At 41.8% G+C, this 23,849-nt stretch overlaps 1 protein-coding gene across 1 annotated transcript in view; it reads right to left on the bottom strand.

Moving 5' to 3' along the window:
* Positions 1 to 454: 454 nt before the first annotated feature.
* Positions 455 to 23,849, bottom strand: part of KATNAL1 (katanin catalytic subunit A1 like 1) — a 43,025-nt gene continuing 19,630 nt past the window's right edge. The window contains exons 3-11 of the mRNA XM_068423854.1: positions 23,308 to 23,468; positions 21,194 to 21,362; positions 13,378 to 13,502; positions 12,569 to 12,674; positions 7,600 to 7,758; positions 6,586 to 6,712; positions 5,499 to 5,633; positions 3,051 to 3,177; positions 455 to 1,546 (exon numbers count right to left, since the gene is read on the bottom strand). Of these exons, the coding sequence (XP_068279955.1) occupies positions 1,348 to 1,546; positions 3,051 to 3,177; positions 5,499 to 5,633; positions 6,586 to 6,712; positions 7,600 to 7,758; positions 12,569 to 12,674; positions 13,378 to 13,502; positions 21,194 to 21,362; positions 23,308 to 23,468 (1,308 nt within the window). The 3' untranslated portion in view covers positions 455 to 1,347. The remainder of the gene's footprint in view (positions 1,547 to 3,050; positions 3,178 to 5,498; positions 5,634 to 6,585; positions 6,713 to 7,599; positions 7,759 to 12,568; positions 12,675 to 13,377; positions 13,503 to 21,193; positions 21,363 to 23,307; positions 23,469 to 23,849) is intronic.

The following is a 23,849-nucleotide window of genomic DNA, read 5'->3' as shown; positions in this document are numbered from 1 at the left end:
ATAGCAACTCACATCCACCAAGATACTTCGGGCCTAGCTCACAGAATCACCAAAACTCTGAGAGCTTGCACATTCCTCTGTAAATTTAACCTCTCCTTCTCATTCCTACCACAGGAAACCTTCATATGTCAGACTCGCAGCCCGAGTCTGTGAAAAGCTCATATAGTCAGCATAAGAGTTATACTCTGGAGAGAGGATTTCTCATGCTGGAGTTTATGACCCAACCCTTCTCATCCCTGCATTTGTACATGGGAAGGGAAGAAACAGATAAGAACATAAATGAGATTGTACAGATTATTTTCCCTTAAATCAATAACATTAATACATTTTTAAGAAATCTTCATTAAAAAAAAATAAGCATGAACAGTTCTACAACATAAACAGGTGCAAATTCCATTGCCTAGTAAAGCCAGGAAAGAGTTCATGTCTAATCAGAAGAAGTGGAAGTCCACAGCCACAGTTTTTAAAGACAGCTTTGTGTTTTAAAGACCGCCTTGATCTTAGCGTCTTCACTGTATTAAACTCTTGGTACTTAAATAATAATAATACTAATAACTAGACAGCACGAAGTATAGGATGATATATAAGCATAAAAGTGCAAGATGTAACTTAAGTTAAAAGTGCCTACTGGTCAAACTGGTACAAACTATGTTCAGAGATCAAACATAAACCAGACTGAGAGCAATCAAGGCCCTTTTCCTCTCATTTCCATCAGAAGTCATCACAGGTAGCATCAATCCAGTCTGAAGTGACATCGATTCCAAATGGGTGTACATGAGAGGAGAGCCAAGCCCACGTCTCGACGGAAAACTGATCCTCATTTCCTCTGTGTAATGCCAATTAATCCACAGGCTTTGTTCTGAATATCCAAGCAGAGAGAGAGAGAACAGTAACTTTGATGCCACATTCAAGGGAGGCAGAGTCAGCAGCTCAACAGAAATGTAACATTTAAGAGCAGGAGGTACAGTGAGCCCTTGTTAGCTCCTCTGGAGTCACATCCCCCAGCTGATCTATTGATTCCAGCCATAAAAGATGACTATGAGGAGATTAAGTAACACTGCTCTTCATTGGAAAAATAAAAACATCATCCTTACAAGTATAATTTTTCCCTTCCTGTTTGTCTTGTTTTACTGTTTCAGAGATAAAATATCTTTTACAATATCAGCTCATTATTGTGTTCATTCCCTTTAAAGGCAAATGGAGTCTAAAAGATCTTGTCACCAGAAGGGGGTGGGATGGGAGCAGAGGCAGACCTTTTATTAAACCTTTAAAATGATTTCTAACTCATTTTGCAAGTGAGAACAACAAAAGCCATAACACTCTAGCAAAGGAAAGCCGTCACTGAGATTAAGCAGATCCAAACTCCACCATCCATTTTTCATACTTCTCCAGGTCTGCAGCAGAAACAGATTTGGAGATTTTCTTCAGAGCCAGCTCAAAGTCCCCCTTGGTAACCGGCATCTGCAGCTCCTCTTTAGAAAGTGCACGAATCTCTTCTGGAGTTAAGCCGTTAATACGTCGTCTCATTGCCATTAAAGAGGCGTCCCTGGAAATACAGGACAATGTATGGGAGCTAATTGCTAGCAGCATGTGCTGTAAGCCTATGAATTTTGATTGTATTCTCTTGCTAGAAACCACTGGCAGGAACACTTAAGAGAGCATTTATTTACCATAGAAGATGCAGTTCACATCTTCCTTAGCTTCCATGTTCCCAGATCACTACGTTAATTCAACACAAAGAATGCATTGGCACCAAAGCCCATTTAAGCATATGGTAAATGTGCAGAGATAATTAAAACTATAAAACTGAAAACCTTTTACAATGATTCATAGAGCTGAAATTTTACAACTTCAGTGCAGGAAAAAGCAGGGTGGGAGAGGAACTGCACTCAAAGACTTTTTTTTTTAAAAGTAGTCTGGATTTCGCACCCCCATCCCCTTTGATTTCAACCTTCTCCCCTGCCATGTAGCCCAAAAGGACAGTCAGCAAGTGTTAGGAGTGCAGCCCAGCTCTGTTGCCTGCTTGCACATAGCACCTGAATCTGTAAAGGGCAAAGCAGGAGGCATCAGACACTAGCGTCACATGGCCCTGCATGGCTGAGGCCACCGGTGCCTGTGGCTCCTCATGCTCTACCTGCTCCACGATTCCTCCCCAGCTTGGATGCTGTCAGTGTGGCCCACTGGCACGGAGAACACTGCTCATTTCTCACACCACAGCCCACAGGCAGTCTGAAATTACATTTTCTCTTTCCCCAGGTTTTTCCCAGCAAGGGATAACACAGGCCTCAGGGAGAACAGGTAATTTAACTATTGCACAGCATGACACACACCAAGTTTTCAAAACCATGGAGTCATTTCACAATTTCAGCAAAGCAGCAGGGGAAGAAAAAAAATCCCAAGCCATGTTCTTAAAGGATCAGTTTCTCTTGGCAGGGATCCTAACGTTGTAAGGGTAGTAGACTTCTTACCAATACGTTTTCCAAGTACTTATCCTCCACCAGAAAAACATAATTTGTCAAAAATGAAACAAACTGTGCAAACAGAATGGAAATAAATTCAATATTAATGCTATAAACTATCTGTATCACCCTTGCACCTAGAAGATTCAAGCAGAAACCAAGACTATGTTGCAATGGGGCTGTCCAAACATACAGCATATAGAAACCCCCAAAGATGTATTCTGTGAAAGGTTCCTTTGCATCACAAAATTCTAGCTCTTAAACTCATGGGATTTAAAAAAAAAATTCCAAACCTGTTGTGCACTACATTAACAAATACTCAGTAAATGCAGACAATGCTAACATGAGATTTGCTCAGACAATTTTTTTCTCTTCAGAGCCAAGAAAACTTAACCACATCTCATACAAAGACTCCATGGCCATGAGACTGCTCCACATGACAGTAACACATGGTTCCAATAAATACATTTGGGCCTCAAACATAGTCACTGTTAGCATGGCTTCAGATGTAGTGGGTACTGCCTTTTATTGCACAATGTAAATTATGACTTTCCATGCAGTTTTATTTTCAGATTAAGGGGGATAAGATACCTGCAAACATTAGTGATGTCAGCACCAGAGTAGCCTTCAATCTTTTCAGCAATTTCTTCAAGGCTGATATCAGGATCCAGTTCTACTTCCCGAAGATTAATCTTAAGTAGTTCTGCTCTGCCTTTTGCTACAACATAAAAATACTTGTTTGAAGACATGCAAGAGTAAAAAAAAGAAATAAACACAACTTACATTTTTCAGTGAAAAGTACAAACAAAAGGGTTTAATACAAGAAAAGAGACAGAAAAAACCATATCAAAGTGTGCAATCAAATACAGTAAAGTATATGGTTAATAGTAGTATACTAAACCAGCATACTGTCGAGACATTTTCCAAAGTCATACGTCATTACAAATGTCTGTTATGTCTCAGGTGACAAAGCATTTGGTCACATACTACCCAAGGGCACAAAAGCACAATCCTACAAACGTCTGCTTCTTCTCACATCCCTTTGGATTCATTCGCTGTTCAAGTGTTTGGTTGCATATTATTCACAATGTTTCATTAGAACCACAATGAGGATTCTATTAACAGAGCTTCAGACAGCATAAATCCCTTAACAATAGGCTGAACTTTAAGCATATGTTTAAGCACTTTACTCAGTTGGGACCCAAGAAAGCTGCTGAAGCCTGATAGAAAACAGATACATTAATACAGTAAGCGTATTAATATATTTACAATATAAATGTCTTGGTATCCCACTTTCAGACCTAGATGCAGTGCACACAGTGATAACCAGCTGCGTAAATGAGCACTCACGCAACCAATTAACCATTTTTCTTCCAGAAACCATTTTCTTGTGCATATGTGCCTTTGGGTACATATGTTAAGCAGCTGAGGCTTATAAGAGAGAATTCACATTCGACAGCTTAGGCCTCAGTCTTGCTCTACACAAGGGTGGTCAAGAAAGGACGAATACTTTCCTGGCTTTTACTGTACAGAAAAATACACCAACTCAGCATCTTTATTTCCACAGTGACCAATTTTTATGACCTAGAAAAGAGGACAACGAGAAATAGCAGCAGGAAAGGCTAAAAGTCTCAAAGAAATGTCCACACTTATGTTTTATTTATTGATGTCCCTAATTAAAAAAAAAGGGGGAGGGGAAATATAAAAGAAATTAGAAAGCTTGCCTGAAGCTGCTGGTTTTGTGTGCTTTGCAGAACTGTCAAGAATACAGAGTTATCAATCACACACAGCTGGCACTAGCTAGAAAATGGGGATTTATTATTTACAGAGCACAGTGTACATACACACAGCATACCTACAGAGAGCATCCTGTATCAGAGAACATTCTTCTAATCTTTGCTATGGGGCTAAGCAAGTCCTTGCAGTATTTTGACAATGAAACATGGTAGAATATATACTTGCATCAGATTCCACAATACACAGGTGTATATATGACATACCCTATCACTTTTTCAATTAAAATGCCTGGCTACATCAAATCACACAGCACAGTTACAAATGCATCATTTAGACTTGCCCAGAACACCTCACCATTCTTATTTACAGAATAGATGCAACAGAACATAAGACTGGAAATAAAACTGGAGCACATCTCGTATGTTGTCCAAGGGGTAATACACTGTGTCAAAAAACAATCATCTGGTTTAATTAGAAACAAGAGCAAGAGCTGATAGGATTTTGAACTGATTGGTCATAAAGACAGGCATCCTGTTAGGAGCTTGTACCTCCTGTAAGCTGCAAAGACAAGCCTGTAGAACTATTAAGTGTCCTTATACCTGCTAAACTCAATCACAACTGCTGTCACCATGAACACGCATCTTGTTATCTTGAGAGCTCATGCAGGGAGATGAGGCATCCGCTGTACTAAGAAGAAACGAAGCTATGCAAACTTCAAGTGATAAGAATCTCAACATTAATAGGACAGGTGAATGACAGCTAGGAAAGACAATACAAGCCGAGACATCTTAGGGCAGGAAAGCAATCAGCCTGCTGCATTCTGAGTGACTCAAAGAACAGTCATAAAGGCGAGCAAGCAGTGATTTACAATGAACTAAGCCCGTAAGTGAAAATTCATGGATCCACTTCTTTGCATTTGTCTGCAAGGGCATGGAGTGCATTTGCAGCATTTCCGAACATGTCCAAAGGCTGCCTTTGATGAGCACTCAAGGACTGACTGTTAAACATTTAAAATAATTCCAGGCTCATTAAAACTAACTCTCTTTCAAAATGTAAGAACCCATCAATGGGCTTGCAAAGAAATGCCGCAGCTCTTTGTTTTTAAGCCCCTAAGCAAGTAGTATTTTTTTTCCTTCTCTCACTCTCTTTAAAAATAAAGCAGCCCAGCCAAATGATTAACCCCTGAATTTCACTGCTCATCACAAAAACATCAAGATTCCTCCCCAAACCAACAGGCCCGCAGTAGTCCTAAGCTCATCTTGCAAAGGCCATTTTAAAGGAAAATGCTCGTAGCAAACATACCTGTGGGCAAAGGTATATAAATCCTCTTCTCCAGTCTCCGCCGGAGAGCTTCATCGATATCCCAGGGAAAATTTGTAGCTCCTAATACCATAACCATCTTGGAAGGGTCATCATTTTCCAGAGCACCAGCTACCCCTGCAAGCACAACAGTTTAGAGAAATTTCACTCCACAGCTCTTATTGATTGACATGCTTGCTAAGAAACACTGCACAAACATTGCAAAAGCCTGGACAAAGCGAAGCAACAGCTCTATGTAGTCCTAGTGCAGCTTTCCAAAATTCCCATAGCTTAGGTGTGACAAGGCCATCGTTGTCACAGAGAGGGGGACAGTTCATTCTTTTGCTGAGTCAGGGGAGGGCTTTCTTTGACAGTGCTAATAAGAGAGTCATGTGTGAACATAGCCCTACTAGTCCCACCAAAAGTGCCATCTCTGACAAATTTGGCTATAGAAGAAATAGGAATCACTCCTTGGCCTCTCAAATGAGGACTGCAAAGAAATTATCACTTTGGGGCAACAAGTTGCCTATTCTGAGTTTACCACAATGAACCTGTGCATTTGAGGACATTATAAATAGTAGTTAAATAACAACTGCAATACAGAGGTGGTTATCAAACCGCTACATCATAAAATATTCCTCAGATAGTCATCCTCATTATGTGCACCTGGACAGAACAGGTACTAAATCTGACTAAAAGGGTAATACTAGCTGCCACCACAGAACACAGCAAAATCAGATCTCACAATGGGGTCCCTGAGCTGGAGATGCTAGCAAAGGGGAGAAATTGCATCAAAATTAAAGACCTGTATTAAACTGCACAAATCTCCATTATCTGCTTCTCCTAGAGTCTGTGTCTCTTGAATATGAGTTTTCAATTTACCATCAAAATGGGCATTTTAGAAAAAATAAAGCAGAACACCCTTTTCAGTCATCTGCCTTTGAACACTCCAAAAATATATTACTCTCAAATTCTGCCTTACTTTTTCCCCATCCATAAAGCCAGGTTTTCCAGATTGCTCAAGTTCTTACATTCCCACCTGTAAAGAAACAGCACCCCAGCCCCAAACTTGGATCTAAACACTTGTTACCATCCATTTGCACAAGCAGCTCTGACTTGACTCTGCGACTCGTCTCGTGTTCGTCGGACGTGCCTCTGCGGCTGCAGATGCTATCTATCTCATCAATGAAGACTGTCGTTGGAGCATAAAACCTCGCCTTTATTCAAATGAAAACATCACTATTAAGGCTGCAGAAGCAAGCACAGGACCTCATCAGACCACGACCCAGTCCCACTAGATACACTAGACCACAACCCAGTCCCACACTACACACATGTTTTCCCTGCCTGTCACAAGAAAATAATTCGAGACCTTGATTTACAAACTGTTTGGCATATGGTTAAGTTTAGACTGTAATCCTCAAGTCAGGGGTCTTTCAGCATTGGTTGGTTTTCCTCAGCAACTAGTCTTGCAAAGGGCAAAAAGGAATACAACCAAAATAGAGGCAGTTTTTCATGTCCAGGTTTTTCTGTGTTGAGGGGAAAGCCCAGGGGACAGAAGGGAGCTCAGCCTGTCTCAGAGACAGGTTTTAACTGAGAGTATGGTAGAAGTGCAGTGAGGATCCCGAACAGGTGAATGACCCTTCAGCACAGGTCCTCATGGGCAAGTCCTTCACATACATACCCTGCATGATGGACCACACCCAAAACTTCACCGAGAGGCTCGTGTCCATCATTCGGAACGGAAACAGAACTAAAACGTGTATTGCTTCTAGAATAACAGTTCCCAATCCTGTCCAATTTCAAATCTACTTCCTAAGGGTTTATCCCATAACCGATTAAGAACTGCATTTCTGTCAAGGTCACAACTCTACGTCTTATCTGGAAAACACCATCCTAAACATGGGTGATGAACCATTTCCTTCTTAATCCTCAACGACATATCAGAAAAGGACAGAAACACAGAGACTGTGCTTTTCTATCTGGTTGAGAGGGTGTCAGTGCAATGAACTCCCTGCTTCCAACATGCTAGTAGAGGGGCAGGAAACCAAGGGAGGTGTCCCCTCACTTTAGCAATGCCCAGATCACATCACTGAGGACATACCATTTCAAACAAGAGGCGGACCAGCTTCTCAGACTCGCCCCTGTATTTAGACGTCAGGGTAGAGGAAGACACATTGAAGAATGTTGTTCCACATTCCGTAGCAACGGCTTTCGCTAGCATTGTTTTGCCAGTGCCAGGAGGACCAACCATCAGCACGCCCTGAAAGGTGAAAACAAAGGTAATGAACAACAAATAAAGAAACTTTGCAATTGATACTGTACACCACAACTCAATATGATCCACTATCTGTATTTTAATTGTTTAATAACATAATTGCCATCAGTGGAAAACAAAAGACAAGAATCCTGCTTTCAAGAACAGCATGGAAGTGCTCTGGGATTTTTTCTTCTTACCACTCCGCTGGAGTATGAATCACAAAGCAAAGTCAGTAACTGTTCCTGCACCTATCACCTGGGAAGTGGACAACAGATTTACAGCCTTGCTGTGAATCAGACAAAGCCTGGACTTGAACTTAGGCCCCTCCCAACTCACAAGGGGCTGTACATGCAGATGAAGAGAGTGAATTCTTCGTTTTAGAACAAAGGCACCTTGACAAAGAAAGCGTCACAGAAACCAAAATACTTTTGCAGAAAGTTGTGTTCCCTCAGTAGAGCATTTTTCTGCAGAAAAACATTTTGCCAGAAAATCCTGATGATATGTATGCATGAATCGGGTTGATTTTTACATGTAAGTACAAACAAGAGCATTCACTGAAAACAAGGGTTTGTCATACTGTTTAGTCTCTCCATCTCAGTACTTCTACGGCCGTACTACTGCATCTTAGCAACTCCTGGATGAAACACCATCCTCACCACACTGTTGGATGGCAGAAGAGCACTGCTATTTCTATTTCACAGATAAGCAACTGCGGCTCATGTGGACTACTGCTCAGTCCCACAAAAAGCCTAATAAGAACCTCAGTGATTATTCAAAAAGCTTTAAACTAGAACACTAAACTAAAATTGTTAAGTCCCAGGTTGGCATCCACATCATGGGAATGTTTTTCCATCTGTGGTCTTTCTGAAAGAGAGAGTAAGGAGCACACATCTCGGCAGCTCAGCACATTTACGCATCATTATGCAAGCAGATTTTTAGCTAGACACACAGTGCTCTCAGGACCCATGTTAAGACTGTAGCACTGAGACTGGTTAATCACTCTTGACAATATTTCTAAATACAGTTATCTGTATTTATAGTTCTACAGTTATACAGTCTTTCCAACCCTTTCAGCAGCAGTGCTGGAGAGGGACAACACATTGTTCCATCCCTGTACAGCACCAGAGTAAGGCACTATGATTTTGAGCACGGCACTATGAAAATGTAGTGCTCAAGGAGCTTGGGTCTTTTTTCCCCTCTCAACCGCAAGATCTTATCACATGCTAACAAGCATTTCCTAAAGTAAAGTTGTACTGTGTTGCAAGGGTAATCAAATTAGCTAGAATTAGAATTGCACATCACAATGTGCTTAGCAATTAATAACTTACATAAAATGCCACAGCAATAAAGTATCTGTTAAATGCAAACCACACTGCAAATTAGATTTCCTCTGTTCCTCACAAAAATTTACTTCAAAAAGCACAAAGAATGACATGGAAGAGATCTATAAAAACAAATCAACCAGGAACGCAATTATTCAAAAATGTACTATTCAAAAGCAATAGCCACTCTGTACTCCATTTTTCATTAACTTTTAATACCTTTATTGCCATTTAACACTTAGAGAATGCAAGCTCAACATACATTCATTGGTAAATTAAGTTAGAAATGTTCACACTCCATCCATACAGCTAACAGTCCAATTTCACTCCTCAGGCTGCCCAAGGTTTCCTAAGCTCCAGAGCAGCAAGCATAAAAAGTAAACGGACTCTTCTTCTACACATGAACATTCAGACATATAATGTGATTTGAATTGCTGCATAGTCATACTGATATTATTATAATAGTGCAAGTACAACCCTGGAGTAACTGGGTAAAAATTACTCAGCCTGTGATATGCAGGTCAGCGATGACTTACTGTTCTCTCTGACTTTCAAATGTGTTTATTCAATATTTTAAAACAAGCTTCACCTCAATTCAAATCACACTTGACTCCCGTGTTTGACAAACTACGTTTACTGCAGGAACTGGTGATACAAGTGACTAACATCATGTTTTGGATATTGGTTTGGTCCTCCGTTATTACGGAAGGTCAGACTCTGGCTTCAGCTACACATACCACTCACTGCCAAAATCAAAGTCCATCGCTTTGCACCTCCTGTGTAACTATTACAGGGAGAGTTACCTGGCACGTGATACTGGTGGCATTATATATGTGCATAACACAGGTGCAAAGCAGACACATCAGGTGTGAAGTCAGGGGAAAACCAAGCTCTCTGGGGATAAAGATGATAGAAATATCAGTTTAAAAAAATAATAAAAAAAGAACTTGCATTCTGAGCAAAACAAGATGTGCATGGTTCCAAACAGAAACACACAGGATTAGATTGCTCTTTCTCTCTGCAAACTAGGAGGCTGCCACTTACTCACTAGTTAAAATCCTTGACAAACACAAAGACTTCTTTATTCTTCCTCTAAGGCTCTGTTAATCCAAAGTATTCCAATAAGAAGCAGAAATGCTCCGCAGGGAGTAAGTGTTTTGATGAAATCACTGCAGGGTTACTTCTTGTTGTTGTAGCAATCACTAGCAGAGCAGTGGGAAGCACAGTGAGCAACTGAGCCTTCTTGGCACAAAACAGTTCAGGGAAAAAGAAAGAGCAAGCCTGTGGACACTCAGAAACCCGTGGCTGCAACTACACAGCACCTGTGTTGAACCAGGGAAGACAGCTGGCTCCTTCATACAAGGCACGATCCTCTGAATGCAGGCACAAACTGTGAGGGCTGTCTTGGGAATTGTTCTCAGGAGAGTCTGTACATCCAAAAAACAGATTTGACTGCCTTTTCCCTGAATTATTGTCCTGAATGCCTAGGCTCAACAAATGCCTGCTGCTACACTGATTACTGTAAGAAACAGTCTTCCCTTCAAAACTTCTCATCCTTGTAACACAGTTAGAGGTCAACAGTAGGGAAAATACATGCTGTTCTGTGTGAAAAATAAATTCAGAAGAGTTACAGCTTCACAAGTCACCAGGGAAAAAGCTAACAATGAAGGCTCTTCATGGACTCGTCAGAAATCAATTTGCATTTCACACTGAAGAGAGGAAATAATCTTAGACTTTTTTTCCATGTCTACAACCACCTAGTTTTCAAAGGCGACACTGCTCAGCAGGAAAATATAATCTCATGCAAAGAGATGGAGACTGTAACTCTTTAAAATACCAGGCTGTTATTTCTTTATCCACTGCCACAGTACTTGGAGACTGGGCCAATGGCGCTCTTCACATTCCCTGCAGTCTGGTGAGATACCTGCCTTAAAGACAGATGGCCACTACAACCTCTAGGCATGTTAATAGGTGAAAAAAGGCATAGCAGCTCTTCACTCCCTTAAAAGTTTTTGAGACTGGACAGACGGGGTCCCTCTAGTCTATAATAAGGATATGGATCAACCTCCTCTATGCCAAGAGGAAAAGAGAGAGATTCAGCTGTTCAAAAGCCACTAAAGCCTCACCCCACGATATTTAGGCTCTGTCCAAGCTGATAGCTTGGTTAATCCTTAAGGTTAACCTCAAGCCTACTGGTACTGACCACAAGTACTCTAAACCCCAAAGGCCATATAGCCTGGGGCTAGGTTTGGGCTGACTCTGGGCTTGGGCTGCCCCCCTGCAACTCACTAAAACCTCCATGAACAACCCTCAAGCAGCAATCTCCCAGCTCCCTCTGTCAGCTCTCACTCTTTCTGACTTCCCCTCTTTACTTATGTCTGTAGACACAAGCCCTGGGAATGACAAGTCTTCCACTCATCAGTTCCTGCAGGGCTTTCTTGCATAAATAAAAGCAGAATATCAGGGATCTAGGACTGGCCCAGGCTGGAGGAGGACAGCTTTGAGGGTCAGACCTAAGTATAAGCTAGAGAAGTACAAGGACCAAGCAGGAAAAGACAAGGCAAGTGTTAGTAACACATGATCTGACATATGCTGCTCAGTCAGCGTACTACACAGAAACCCCTCATGTACACAGCATTCCCTACGCATGCCATTGCCTTGCAGACTCAGAGTAACAGACAATTTGCAAGTCTCTTTTCCCCAGTGATCCTTCTCAGTAACCAGAAAGCCCTTGTGTTGTGACTAGTTATTCCCAAAACAAGTGTCAATCCATCCCACAACAAAAGCAAGATATTTTCTGTTTACAGAAATGCCCAGCAACCTCCTTCCTCCTCTTCCTTTCTAGTTCTAAGCAAGGCCCAGATTGGGCTCACCTCTGGTCCGTCAGCCAGGCCAGTTCAGTCCTATATCCTTTCTGTTGCCCCACTCGCAGCTCAAATTCTCCCACTTTGAATGTCTCCCACTCCAGCAGCAACTATGCCCAGCTGCAAGTGTAACTGCAAAGCTAAATCATCACTCAGATTAGCCCCCCGGCTCCTTGCTTCCTTGCACCATCTAGCCTGCAGTTTGAGTGAGAGATAGTTGGCATATACAGAATAAAACAGTCCAAGGACTGCTTTCCTCCGTGACATGTTGGAGAGTGGCCACCACAACCCTAAGCAGAGCTGTCTGTCAAGCATTTTCTGCTTCTGTCAATATACCCTATATGCTTGCTCACATGTACAGGCTGACATATAATAAGTATTAGAATGACAACAAGTTATGACTGAGTAAATACAAAAGAATATTATTTACTGCAAAGCCCGTGCACACTTCCAGCTGTTTATTTCAGTGCATTTTACATGAAACATTATGAAAGGATTTCATGAACAAATTCCTGATCTTTCCCATTTGCCTTTTTAGCCTTCTGCTGCAGGCATCCACACACATTACAGCAGCAGACATACATAACTACAGCTTGCCATTTACTAAAACACCAAATAAATTCCCACCTTCCAAGGTCTTCTGATCCCTTTGAAAAAATCAGGCATCCACAATGGAAGAACAACAGCTTCTCTTAATAATTTCTTGGCTTCTTCCAAATCCGCTATGTCATCCCTGTGCAAGATGCAGAAACTTGTATAAGATTCCCGTACAACAATATTTCTTCTATTTTAAGAAAGAAAGAAAGAGAAAGAAAGAGAGAAAGAGAGAAAGAGAGAAAGAGAGAAAGAGAGAAAGAGAGAAAGAGAGAAAGAGAGAAAGAGAGAAAGAGAGAAAGAGAGAAAGAGAGAAAGAGAGAAAGAGAGAAAGAGAGAAAAATAGAAAAGCTTTTCACTTAGTACCATCTCTTTTAGCATGCCAGTATATGCCTCGTGAGAGCGCTCCTATAATCCTGTAACCTAAAATTGAATCCACTTTTGGAAGGTAGGGAAAAAATTATTTTCAACTCAGGTTACCCAGAGCTGCTTAATTAAAAATTGTTTTGGACACTGTGAACACCAAAGTGGTATCTTTAAAGTCCTCTGGAGTATACTTTCATTTCAGCAGTACCTGTAATAGATGTACTGCACATAATATCCGTTAGCAATAAAAGCCTAACTGTAATCAAATTAATAAACTGTTAAAACCAAAAGACCTTGTTTTGCTTATCTGTAGAAGACCAGGAGGGCTCCCTGTTTTAGAGTTAGAAGAAGGATAATTTCTCTCCTTCTCCACACTAGTAAAAATCATAGAATGGTTTGGGTTGGAAGGGACCTTAAAGATCATCTAGTTCCAACCTCCCTGCCACAGGGTACTTGAATTGAGAAAATCCTCATACCAATGAATGCTTGGATTCCTTGATACAATGTCCCTTTCAAGAGCTTCGACCAACTCTTTGTCGTAACCCGCTCCGTCAAATTTTGGAATGTCTCCATCACTAAGTTCCTGGGGTGTTTTCTTTCCCTAGAAGCGAAAGTCATACAGGCTCATAAGGATGTTATTCTTTCAACATATCCTTCACTAGCAATATATATCAATATTGTCTGGTTCACCTCTGTAGAAGCCACAAGAAGGTATCAAATTCTAACACAGCTATCTCAGCATCACAATGGCCAGCAAAACCAACGTGTTCACATCCTACACTCCGCAAAGAGTCCCCAAACACCTGTGGTTGCTTCCAGCACAGAAGCACTGTGCTTCCCTTATAGATGCAACTCGCAGTGATAAAACTCCATCAGAACTTCTTACATATCACAGTGGGTGGGCTGCTTGGTTGATTGTTTGGTTGTTTTTAAAGCAGCAAACCAGACTTCCTTAACAGTGCTAAACCACGCTTTAGAAAACTGACACACTTCCTGGCCAGCCAAAGGCACGAATGCAGAAACAGCCTCACAAAGCAGGCTGGCTGTATCACGACTTAATGCTCCGTTAATTCCTGGCTGAAGACCAGAGCATCCAAAGCATATTTTGAAGATGCTGCACCTGCCACAATACCTGCCAGAGGAGGGCAACAAAGCTGCTGAAGGGTCTAGAGGGTATGTCCTATGAGGAGCGGCTGCGGGAACTGGGATTGTTTAGCCTGGAGAAAAGGAGGCTGAGGGGAGACCTTATTGCTGTCTACAACTACCTGAAAGGAGGTTGTAGCGGGGTGGGGGTCTGTCTCTTCTCCCAGGCAACTAGCAACAGGACTAGAGGGCATAGCCAGGGGAGGTTCCGGTTAGACATTAGGAAAAATTTCTTCACAGAAAGGGTTATTAGGCATTGGAATGGGCTACCCAGGGCAGTGGTGGAGTCACCATCCCTGGAGGTGTTTAAGAAAAGACTGGATGTGGCACTTAGTGCCATGGTCTTGTTGACACAGTGGTGTTAGGTCAATGGTTGGACTCGATGATCCCAGAGGTCTCTTCCAACCTGATTGATTCTGTGTGTGTGATTCTGTGTAAATGACTGGCACTCCATCATCACTGAAAAGGAACACAAAAGCTGTTACACTCATTGATGGAGGAAAACCAAGAAGATTCTCTCCCCTTGCTTAATTAAAGCCTTCCTGCCCTGCAACTTCTCCTTTCCTCAGCTGTAAACTATTTCCCTCCTTTCATTCACAGGCCAGCTCCATAAACAGTTAAAATGCTTTTAAAAGGTCCTATTTATTTAAGGGCTGCACCAAAAGCCCTAACGAAGCTCCCAAGTCACCCAGGCTTCTTTGAACTACAGTAATTTCTGCAGCATGCCAATGCTCATTCAGCGACCAAGCCATGCGCTGCCCCTGCCCCAGACGGCGCAGAGTTTCTGGTTAATACTTCCACAGCGCCGTTAAGCTTATGGAGGTGAAGTAACATTTTCCCTTCGAAGCATCAGGGCTCGCGCTCCTCCTCTCCCACTTCAGAAGGAAACCACTTCCCCTCCCAGCTCAACGGCAGCGTTTGGCGGTGCCAGAAAAGCGGCTGCGCTGTTTTAACGAAGGAGGCTGAGCAGGGAGCTACTTTAGGACTCTTAACTCAGCTTCTAAACATTATCAGCAGCAAATTAAAGAATCCCAGCCGGTGGGACAAGAGCAGCCTAGGCAAAGGCAGGCTGAGAGGCACCTGGAGACACACAAATAACCTCGCAGTGGAAAAACGTAGCGGTTACACCCCCCCCAGCTGCCGTTTGCCCACGAGGCCTGTGAGGAAGCAGTTTACCTTCCCACTATTTTTATTTCTTGCTGCCAAGTGATCCCTGTGTTGTTTAGTACCTCCAGATCAGGCTTTTTGCAATGGAAATGAAGCTGAAAGTTGTGTTTAGACAAAGAGCTGGTGTCAAAAATGTAATGGTTTGGCGTAAAAAGGAAATGGAGAGAAAAGCTCAGTAGAGTTTGGAAGATTTCAGGAGAGAAAAAATGGAATCCAAAAACAATGATAAAAAAAGCAAGAAATAAAACAAAAATACAATGAAGCGAAAGGTATTTGCTGCCTGTCTTTGTTACACATTCCTCTGCTATCCCTCTGCAATGGACTGGGTTTCGTAGTGGAAGAATTTTTCTGCGCGTCTCCAAACAAATCGGATGTTTTGTCTTTCCCGGGTGAACCACAGAGTTACGCCAGGCTTTGAAGGGCGGGGGCAGGCAGGGCGGGTCGCTGCAGCGCACCGTGCGGGAGGCTGCAGCAGCAGCAGCAGCTCCAGGCCCCCGTACCCGAGCCAGGCGGAGAACACGCAAATCGGGCAGTGCGGGACACACCGGGCCCGGGCGTGACGCGGCTGAGAGAAGCGGAAAAAAAACAGAAATAAAAGGGGGGAAAAAGAAAGTCCCCGCGGTGAGGAGGGCGCTGGCAGCTCCGGCGCCGCCAGGGGGCGCCAGCACGCCGGGCGGCCCCGGCCCCGCCCCCGGCCCCTCCGCCGCGGGGTGGTGGCGCCGCCCCGCGCCCCGCCGCCCCTGCCCGCCCGCCCCCGGGGCCGAGCCCCGAGCCCCGAACCCCTCCCCCCGCTACCTCGTCCTGCGACACTCGCTTCTCCCGGGACAGCTGTTTGTCCTGCTCCCTGCGGCACGGCTCGCCCACAGAGGGAGGAGGGCGGCCAGCTGGGAGCCGTGCTTTCAGCATCACCTTGGCTGTCATTTTAGTGACGCGAAATGTGTCTATTTTTTTTTCAGTTCCGTAATTAAACGAAGATTTTAACTATTCACAGTTTTCACATGTATTAAGATTATTAACGTTGGTCCCAAATTGGTCCAACATGCAATCCTCAGTCAGCAGGTGAATGGAGACGAGAATAATTTTTAAATTGTCACCTGAATCCAGGCAGCAGGAGTGCATAATTTTTCCAGTCATATCCTCATCTCTTCTTGTGGAATTACTTTCCCAAAACAGCTTTAAATAAAGCTGCTGCAATGGCTTCTCTCTAAGAACGTATGCCAACACACAGGACTGCAAGAGAGTGCTCCCACCAAGTCCCCTTGGCAATCCCATCACATCACCTTCTCCTCAGCCAACCAAGTTCTGACTTAAAAATTGAGTTTTGAAATTTGCTGGGCTTTCCATCAGGAAGAGCTGTCAGACCTGCACTAACCCACCAGAACAAAAGCCTTATTTCCAAAATGAACGTATTTCTACTCTTCTATTAAGTTTGTGCGTTAGTTTCAGCAGCTCTCATTGATGTGTCCACCACCCTGACGTACTTGCAGCACACGTGTGCTCTGCCTTCATTTACCAAACCAAGTCAGTCTCCTCTTGCAACACAAACTGAACACAATTACCTGTTCACTTTGGCCACCCTTTTTCTTTTTCTCCCTTCTTCTAATATTAACACATCTTCCTTAAGCGTGGTTGTTAAAACGCGCGCAAAATACTCCAGCTGCTGTCTCACCAGGGCCTCCTGTAATGGTATGGGTATCTCTTCTCTCTGCTGGTAACACCTCAACAAACTGGGCCTCGGATTTCACTTTATTTCCATGGCTGTATCATACTGCCACCTTACACGCAACCTCAGACAGATCAACCACATAGGATAACCCTGGTGGCTGCAATGACCAGAGCTGGATCCTGAAGATATCTTGCTTTCCTGCAGGCTCTTCCCACTACATACAAACACCAAACAACTGCCAGATGCACTCACCATCCCTTGCTGCCAAAGCTAAAGGTGGCACCTGGCTGCGTCTCACTTCGGCCCTTCCTATCACCACCGGGAAAAGGTGATGTGCCAAACGAAAGTTCAACTTGATCGAAGTTCAACTTTCTGCTGATATGTCCAGATCTTTCTTCTCCTCTGCTGCTGAGGTCCCAGCTTCTAGCAAAAATTCTTGTTGTGGTCTCCAGGTACACAGCCTGCTGCTCTGCACCGCTGAACACTACCCCATTTCTATGACTCCAGTACAGGAGGAATTGGGTGACTCCGTGCAACAGCCTCATTCGCCTCTTTTGGTGATGGTGCTTCCCAACTCAGTGTCATCAGCAAATTTAATTAGCACATGCCTCTTTTTTGTGCCAGGGTCATTAATTTAAATATAAAAGAGAAGTCAATCTCTACTCGTGAGGAAATCCATAAATGATTTGCCAATTGACTGATACTTCTTCTTTCAGTAACACTTGTTTACTGTCCCCTTGCTGCATAAATCGTCCCCACCTTACAATCCTTCTACACCACACACTTGCTAGATTAACTCATTACTTCCCATGTGGCATCCAGGTAGGTGAATTTCTTTCTCTAAGAGTTTAACTAGGACTCTAAAGAAAGTGCTGCTGGCAAAGGCAACACCTTTGCATAAGAAATCATATTTCACTTTATTCGACTTTCCAGTTAGTCCCAGTCTCTCACTTTTCATCCATTCTAGATTTGTTGTAAAACTTTGCATGCTATCTAGGTAAAATTAACAACTCCATTTGCCTGGATGACTTTTCCTTTCCCCTTGTAAATACAGGTACGTCAACACAACTCACCATTCACATGAGACAACAGCAGACCCAATAAATTTTACTGGAAATCTCTGCACCCGACCCTGCAATTTCACCTCCTGTTTTTTTCAGTGTTCTGGGATGGAGATTATGCAGCCTTCCAGTCCCAGCGCATGGAGGTCTGTGCCTCCACCTAAATACAACTACCTCATCTCACATCCATATTCCTGTAATCTACCTTGCCTTAGCTTCTGATGACGCACATCAGAATAATCAAGCAAAGAAAATCAAATTTTTGTAAGTCATATCTTCATCAATTTTAATATTCACTTCACCGATATGGTAGCACAGCCCTTGGCTGTTTCATATCGTTTGCAATATCTACCATCCTTGTCCACTGGCAATCTAAAATAATCTAAAGAGCACTCCTAAAGAAGTGTTCTAGTGCTTAGATACGGTTTTATGCAATTTCTAAAAGATATACAGGTAGCATTCATGCTGCCTCTTTAATTACTGAACAGAAGCTAAAATTCTGGGCAATGATCCAGCAGAAGGTACCTTGAGAACAAGCCTAATAATTTCCAGTGGAACTAAGAAGGAAGAAGCACTTGAAAGCAGTATTTTAGAAAAAGGAACATGTACATATAAGAGTTTAGTGGATAAACACCATCTGGTGGGTTGCAGTTCAAAATTACTTTATATAGCACTACAAAAGGTCATTTTGTGGGCCTAGTTGGGTTAAAACTCCTTATCCCAAGATGGTTACAGTCAGAATTAAAAGATTATATGGTCTGGGGAGCAGAAATGGTGAAAGAAGGCATCACATGTAAAGTGAGACAAAACATTTCTAAAACATACCTACTATAGCTATATTTGTCTTGAAAAATATCACAAATAAATATGCATATTGCATTGTGATATTATAGCCAGGAGAGTGTACAACTTATTACACTGCAACCAACATCTTAGGAAAGGGACATGGCATCCAAGTTCATTAGATGTTCTAAGTAGTCCTAGCCAACCACCCAAACCCAAGAACTACAGAGCTGAAACATTTATTATGAGAAAAGAGGTATCTGGTTACCTTGTCTGAAGCTTCAGTGTTGCTCTATTATTTTTAACTAAACACGAAGAGTTACCAAACCTCTTTGATTCAACATACTAGGCTAGAGGCAAGTTCCTTGTAGCTTTAGTTCAGAAACTGAAGAACATGAACACTTGCAAACTAAGAAAGGATAAAACTGAAGGGGAAGTTAAACCTATTTTCATGCCTGTGTGTAAAATATGGAAAGTTGCATTAACTTCCCTCACTTCCCATGGCTGGCTACTTCCTCTTTCATTCAAAATTTTCTTCAAAAGAGAATCATGGATCCCATACAAAAATCGTCATACAACATGTGAGAATTTGTAACCTGATTTTTGCATATATACTCCAGACAAAGAAAGTAAAATAACCACCAAGTAACTAGACAAAGGCAAAAACAAGAGCTCACGTGTTGGTATTTTTTGAAGGGTAGACATATTTTCCTTCTGCCACCTAGTGACCAATGCATTCAGATAAGAGTAGCGTTTAAGATGTACCATATTAAATGGAACACCTTCGTGACTTCCTCCATCTGGCAGTGGTAGTGTTGCTAATCGCATTATTCCCAGAGACAAGTATTGTACAAGTCATGTTGTTGTGGGCTCCTTACAGTAAAGCCCTATAACGCTCATCGCCAGAAAGCTTCGAGAGCAGAGTTCAGCCTCATGAGAGCTAAGACTTTGAAAGCTGCCTTACACAAGCACATCTGGTGAACCCGTTACACACCACGACTGCAATTCCTCGTATTGCTGGCAGAATTGTAAATAATTTCACAGATCTTCACAGGCTTTTTATAGCTTGCAGGATGCACACTTGTTATTTTAAGTCTTACTGATCCAGGGTAGAGAGATTTCTAAAATGATTATATTTGATCTGTGCAGGCATTCAGTGGCACTGCTGAAGATGTGCCTGGCCCTACCTACTGATGGTAATACGGGCTGGGATTACTTAATACTTTTCCTGTGTATCAGAAAAGCAATTCATGATGGAAAAAGAGTATCTTTGAGTTCTTTCCACGCTGCGAAGAAGCAACCTGTACTAGAAAAGCTACAAAAGGACTAACCAAATTCATTCAGAAGAAAACTGGCCTAAATATTTTCTTATTCATTGATCAAGATCTGTACAATACTGTTTGCCCCCATAGGAAGGGGCTTCTCGTATCTCTGTCTGTCAGGAAAGTAAAGCTGCTTCAGTACACTCTTGGGTTGTATCATTTATACCACAGATTCTTTGGGTTCCTGGCACTGACTCCACAGTTAAATTTAAAAATGCAAGTGTCTCAGAAACAGCAGTTTGCACACAGACATTTTTTCAGCCACAAAACAGTCTTGCCTTTGACATCACTACTTGATAGTGAATCACTGCTTGATAGTGAATCACTGCTTGATAGTGAATCACTGATTCTCCTTTTCTTTCGCTTCAGCACTACTTCTTTTTCTTCTTTCAGAGGAAAGAATCTCCAACTTATTCTAATTTATTTCATTGTTTTAATTTTTTTTAAAAAAAAGCCTTTCCAAGAAGCATCTTCCTAAACACAATAATAAATACAAAATCCTCTTTGTAAACTAAAGAAAATGAAAGCTGCTAAGACTTTGCTTTTACTATGTCTCCCTCACATAATTTTCAAACATATAACTTCAAATAATTTGGCACAGATTTACCTCACATCAATGCATTTACAGAGCTGTCCTGGACTTCCAGGCACACCTAAATTTTACTAAGGTATGGCAGAGGCAATGGTACTGTGGAACTCCATTCATAATGCTTGAAGTCTAGAGAAGGGCACTGGTCTCACTTTTGCAGTTTTTACACGGAAATCTTTACAAAAGACCTGAATTGTTTTTCTTTTTTTTCAAAAAAAAAAGGATGGGGGAAAAGGAGAAGGGACTTTACACCTGATTGACACTAACTGAGGTGATAAGAAAACTCCAGCAACAGGCCACCATGCTTCCTCCTTATCAAAAAATCTCAAATCAAAACAGAAGAAACATGACAGAACTTTCCTTAATTTGGTGTCATTATTACTAAATATCCCCATGATACATGCTTTGTCCATGAGGCAAGAGGAAAGCACCAAGTTTTCTTGCATGGCATTATTGTGGCTTTTTATTATTATCTGCATTAAATAACTAAAACTAAGAATGCTTCCCTTTGCCACCTGCTGTATCATAACCCCTCCCCTCCACATTCTTCCCACTTCTTACCTTGTCATCTCTTCCTCTAGCTCTAGATTCCCTTTCACGGCTGCCGGCAGACTTCTCACCCTTAGATACCATGTGCGCTCTGCCCGCAGGCCCGCGGGGCTGCAGTCCTGGTGATTCTTTCCTCAAAGGTTTTACTTCTCGGTTGGGACGTTTTATCTGAGGTGGAGCCCTAACAACAAGGAACCACAACAAAAACATGCTAAAAAAAGAGCAACATTAAGAAGGAAGGATTCTAACAGTTCATTAATTCCCTTAGTGCATTATTACTAAAGCTGACAAGCCCCTAAGTCTTACCTCCCTATATCTGCAAATCCAGCAACTTATTTCTGGTTCTATCTGACACCCAAAGTAAGAAAAAAATATAAAAGGAAAAAAAAGTTTCAACAGTGGAAAAAAGAAAACTAACAATACTATTAGATCAGTACTATAACCAATCTTACAACAAACCAACATGCATGTAACAAAAGAGGAAATAATTCACTAAAAGTCTTCAAATTGTCGTTTCCTCTGACTCCAGACCAGGAGATTATGTTAGGCAACATTCATATGCACAAGTTCTACACAACCAGATGACATTCCTGGTTGGAGAGGGGGGCGCGGAAAAAGCTAGCTAGTAGCTTTGACAGGCCCCAAGACAAAGGAGCGAGAATTTTAAAACAATCCTCCTACCTCTGACTTCAGTCCCCTGTGTGAAAATGTCAAAACATAAAAATTGCCTAGAAAGCAAAAGCAAACAGAGCTGACCTGCAACCACCTATACTTATGTGCATCACCCACGATGTCAAAGAGAGCTCAGCAGTGGCACGAGGATGCAGAATTTGGTTTTAAGATGAGGTGTCACAGTCATTTTGCTCTAGGGATTGGTCTTGAAATATAGAACTAAAATAAACGGCCAGGAATGTCACCCAACTTTAATTAGTGTCCCCTATTAAATCTTCTGCTGATTCTTGTTTCGAATAACTCAAAATTTGCTAACTCCAAAACCAGCTTCCTAGAATATGGCTTAAAAAGAGTACATACTTAAATGCACTGCTGGATACAACTGCTACCTTTTGCTTTGCAGACATTTTCATCAAACTTAACAGCACAGAAAAGTGGCTAATTTTCCTTACTTATTTGCACAAGATTTAAAATTCAGCTTAAAAAAGTGGATGAACTACTGGGGCTTTACCTCTACAAAAGACGAGAATAAATACATCTTGCATTTCACATAACATTACCACAAAAATTCTGATAATCATTTCTACCACACACAAAAGTACCCAGCATTAATATTATTTTACACGTACATTCTTAGGGTTTTTTGAAAAGCGAAGATCCGTTTGGTTAGTAATCATAAAGCACATACTTTTACAAATAAACTTGGCATTTCTTTCTCTTAACCAAGTTCTCTCATTTTACTTTGTTCCTTTGCTTATGTGAGTATACACACATTAAAATTCTTTGCTATTATAATGTTAGAAAAATGTTGGCATGATAAATGTTATTCTTGTTTTTAAACTGGATTTGTTGTTTCCAACAACCTGTATCAAGCTCTATTAGGGTGAAAATAGGGATTTCTGAAAATGCACAAGCATCTATTTTGAGAAAACTGTTAGCTAACTAAAGTTACCGAAGAGAAACACCATGCATAACAGAACATGTTTAGCAATAAAAGTAACCAATGGATTAAACACGGGTCATATTATCTGTAGCTAGGGAGTGATTTCTAACCACCGTGTCCTTCAAGATCCTTCCATTCCAGCTCCTTACTGACTCCTCAGCCATCAATGAATTCAACTGCTTAAATAAACTTCAGTGAAAAAGTTTTCTCCCTGCACATGAGGAAGGCAACTGTCACCAAAAGCCCACTTACCTCTCCAGCAGACTCTAGTTCCAGGCAGTTAGCTAGTCACTCCTACCAGAATAAAGCAGTGACTTTCTTTAGAACTTCAGCAATAAATCTGACTGTAGTTTAGTTACTTTCTTCCACAGTGAATTATATTTATTCTTTATTACAAATGACTAAGGGGTAAGTGAAATGGGATTTTCACAGTACAAAGGCATTCAAAAAAGAACATAAAATTATGGTGACCCAACTTTATTCCACCCACTCTGCTTGAGCCTCTCATTACCTGTGTTCAGCTGGAACAGGAGGGGGCCAAACAGCGGGATCTCTAAAAGGCTCATCTTGACAGGATACAGGGATATCTGCAGGTCTGTCCATTTTAAAACTGTCTAAAGTGTTGACAATGCTCTTAACTTGTTCATATTCTTCAACTAATTCTTGTCGGACCTTGGGAAATACATACATTATTTAAAAATTGTTACAATTCAAACTTTTTTAAAAAAAACCCATGGGAAGTACCTCAAAACACATGCTACCCTCAAAAGCAGGGACTTCCAAGCCTTTCCATTCACAAACCCCAGACCTCTCAGGCTGACAACAGACCTTTAAAAACAGCATAAACAATTGAATCTCTGTTGAGATCATCTTCTTGCTTGTCAATGTCATGATCAGACATGATTGCTAACGCAGGGATCACTCTTCCATAACATGTGCTGATGCTTAGATTGATGCGTGCATGTTGACATGTATGCACACATACACACACTTTTATACTAGTAAGGGTGCTGTTGGCAGATCTTTAACATATTTGCTACTATTCTGGCATAA

The sequence above is a fragment of the Nyctibius grandis genome, chromosome 2, assembly GCF_013368605.1.
Source record: "Nyctibius grandis isolate bNycGra1 chromosome 2, bNycGra1.pri, whole genome shotgun sequence".
NCBI classification, from domain to species: Eukaryota; Metazoa; Chordata; class Aves; order Nyctibiiformes; family Nyctibiidae; genus Nyctibius; species Nyctibius grandis.
Note: the sequence above shows the minus strand (reverse complement) of the source record. Positions and strands in the feature narration are given on the sequence as shown.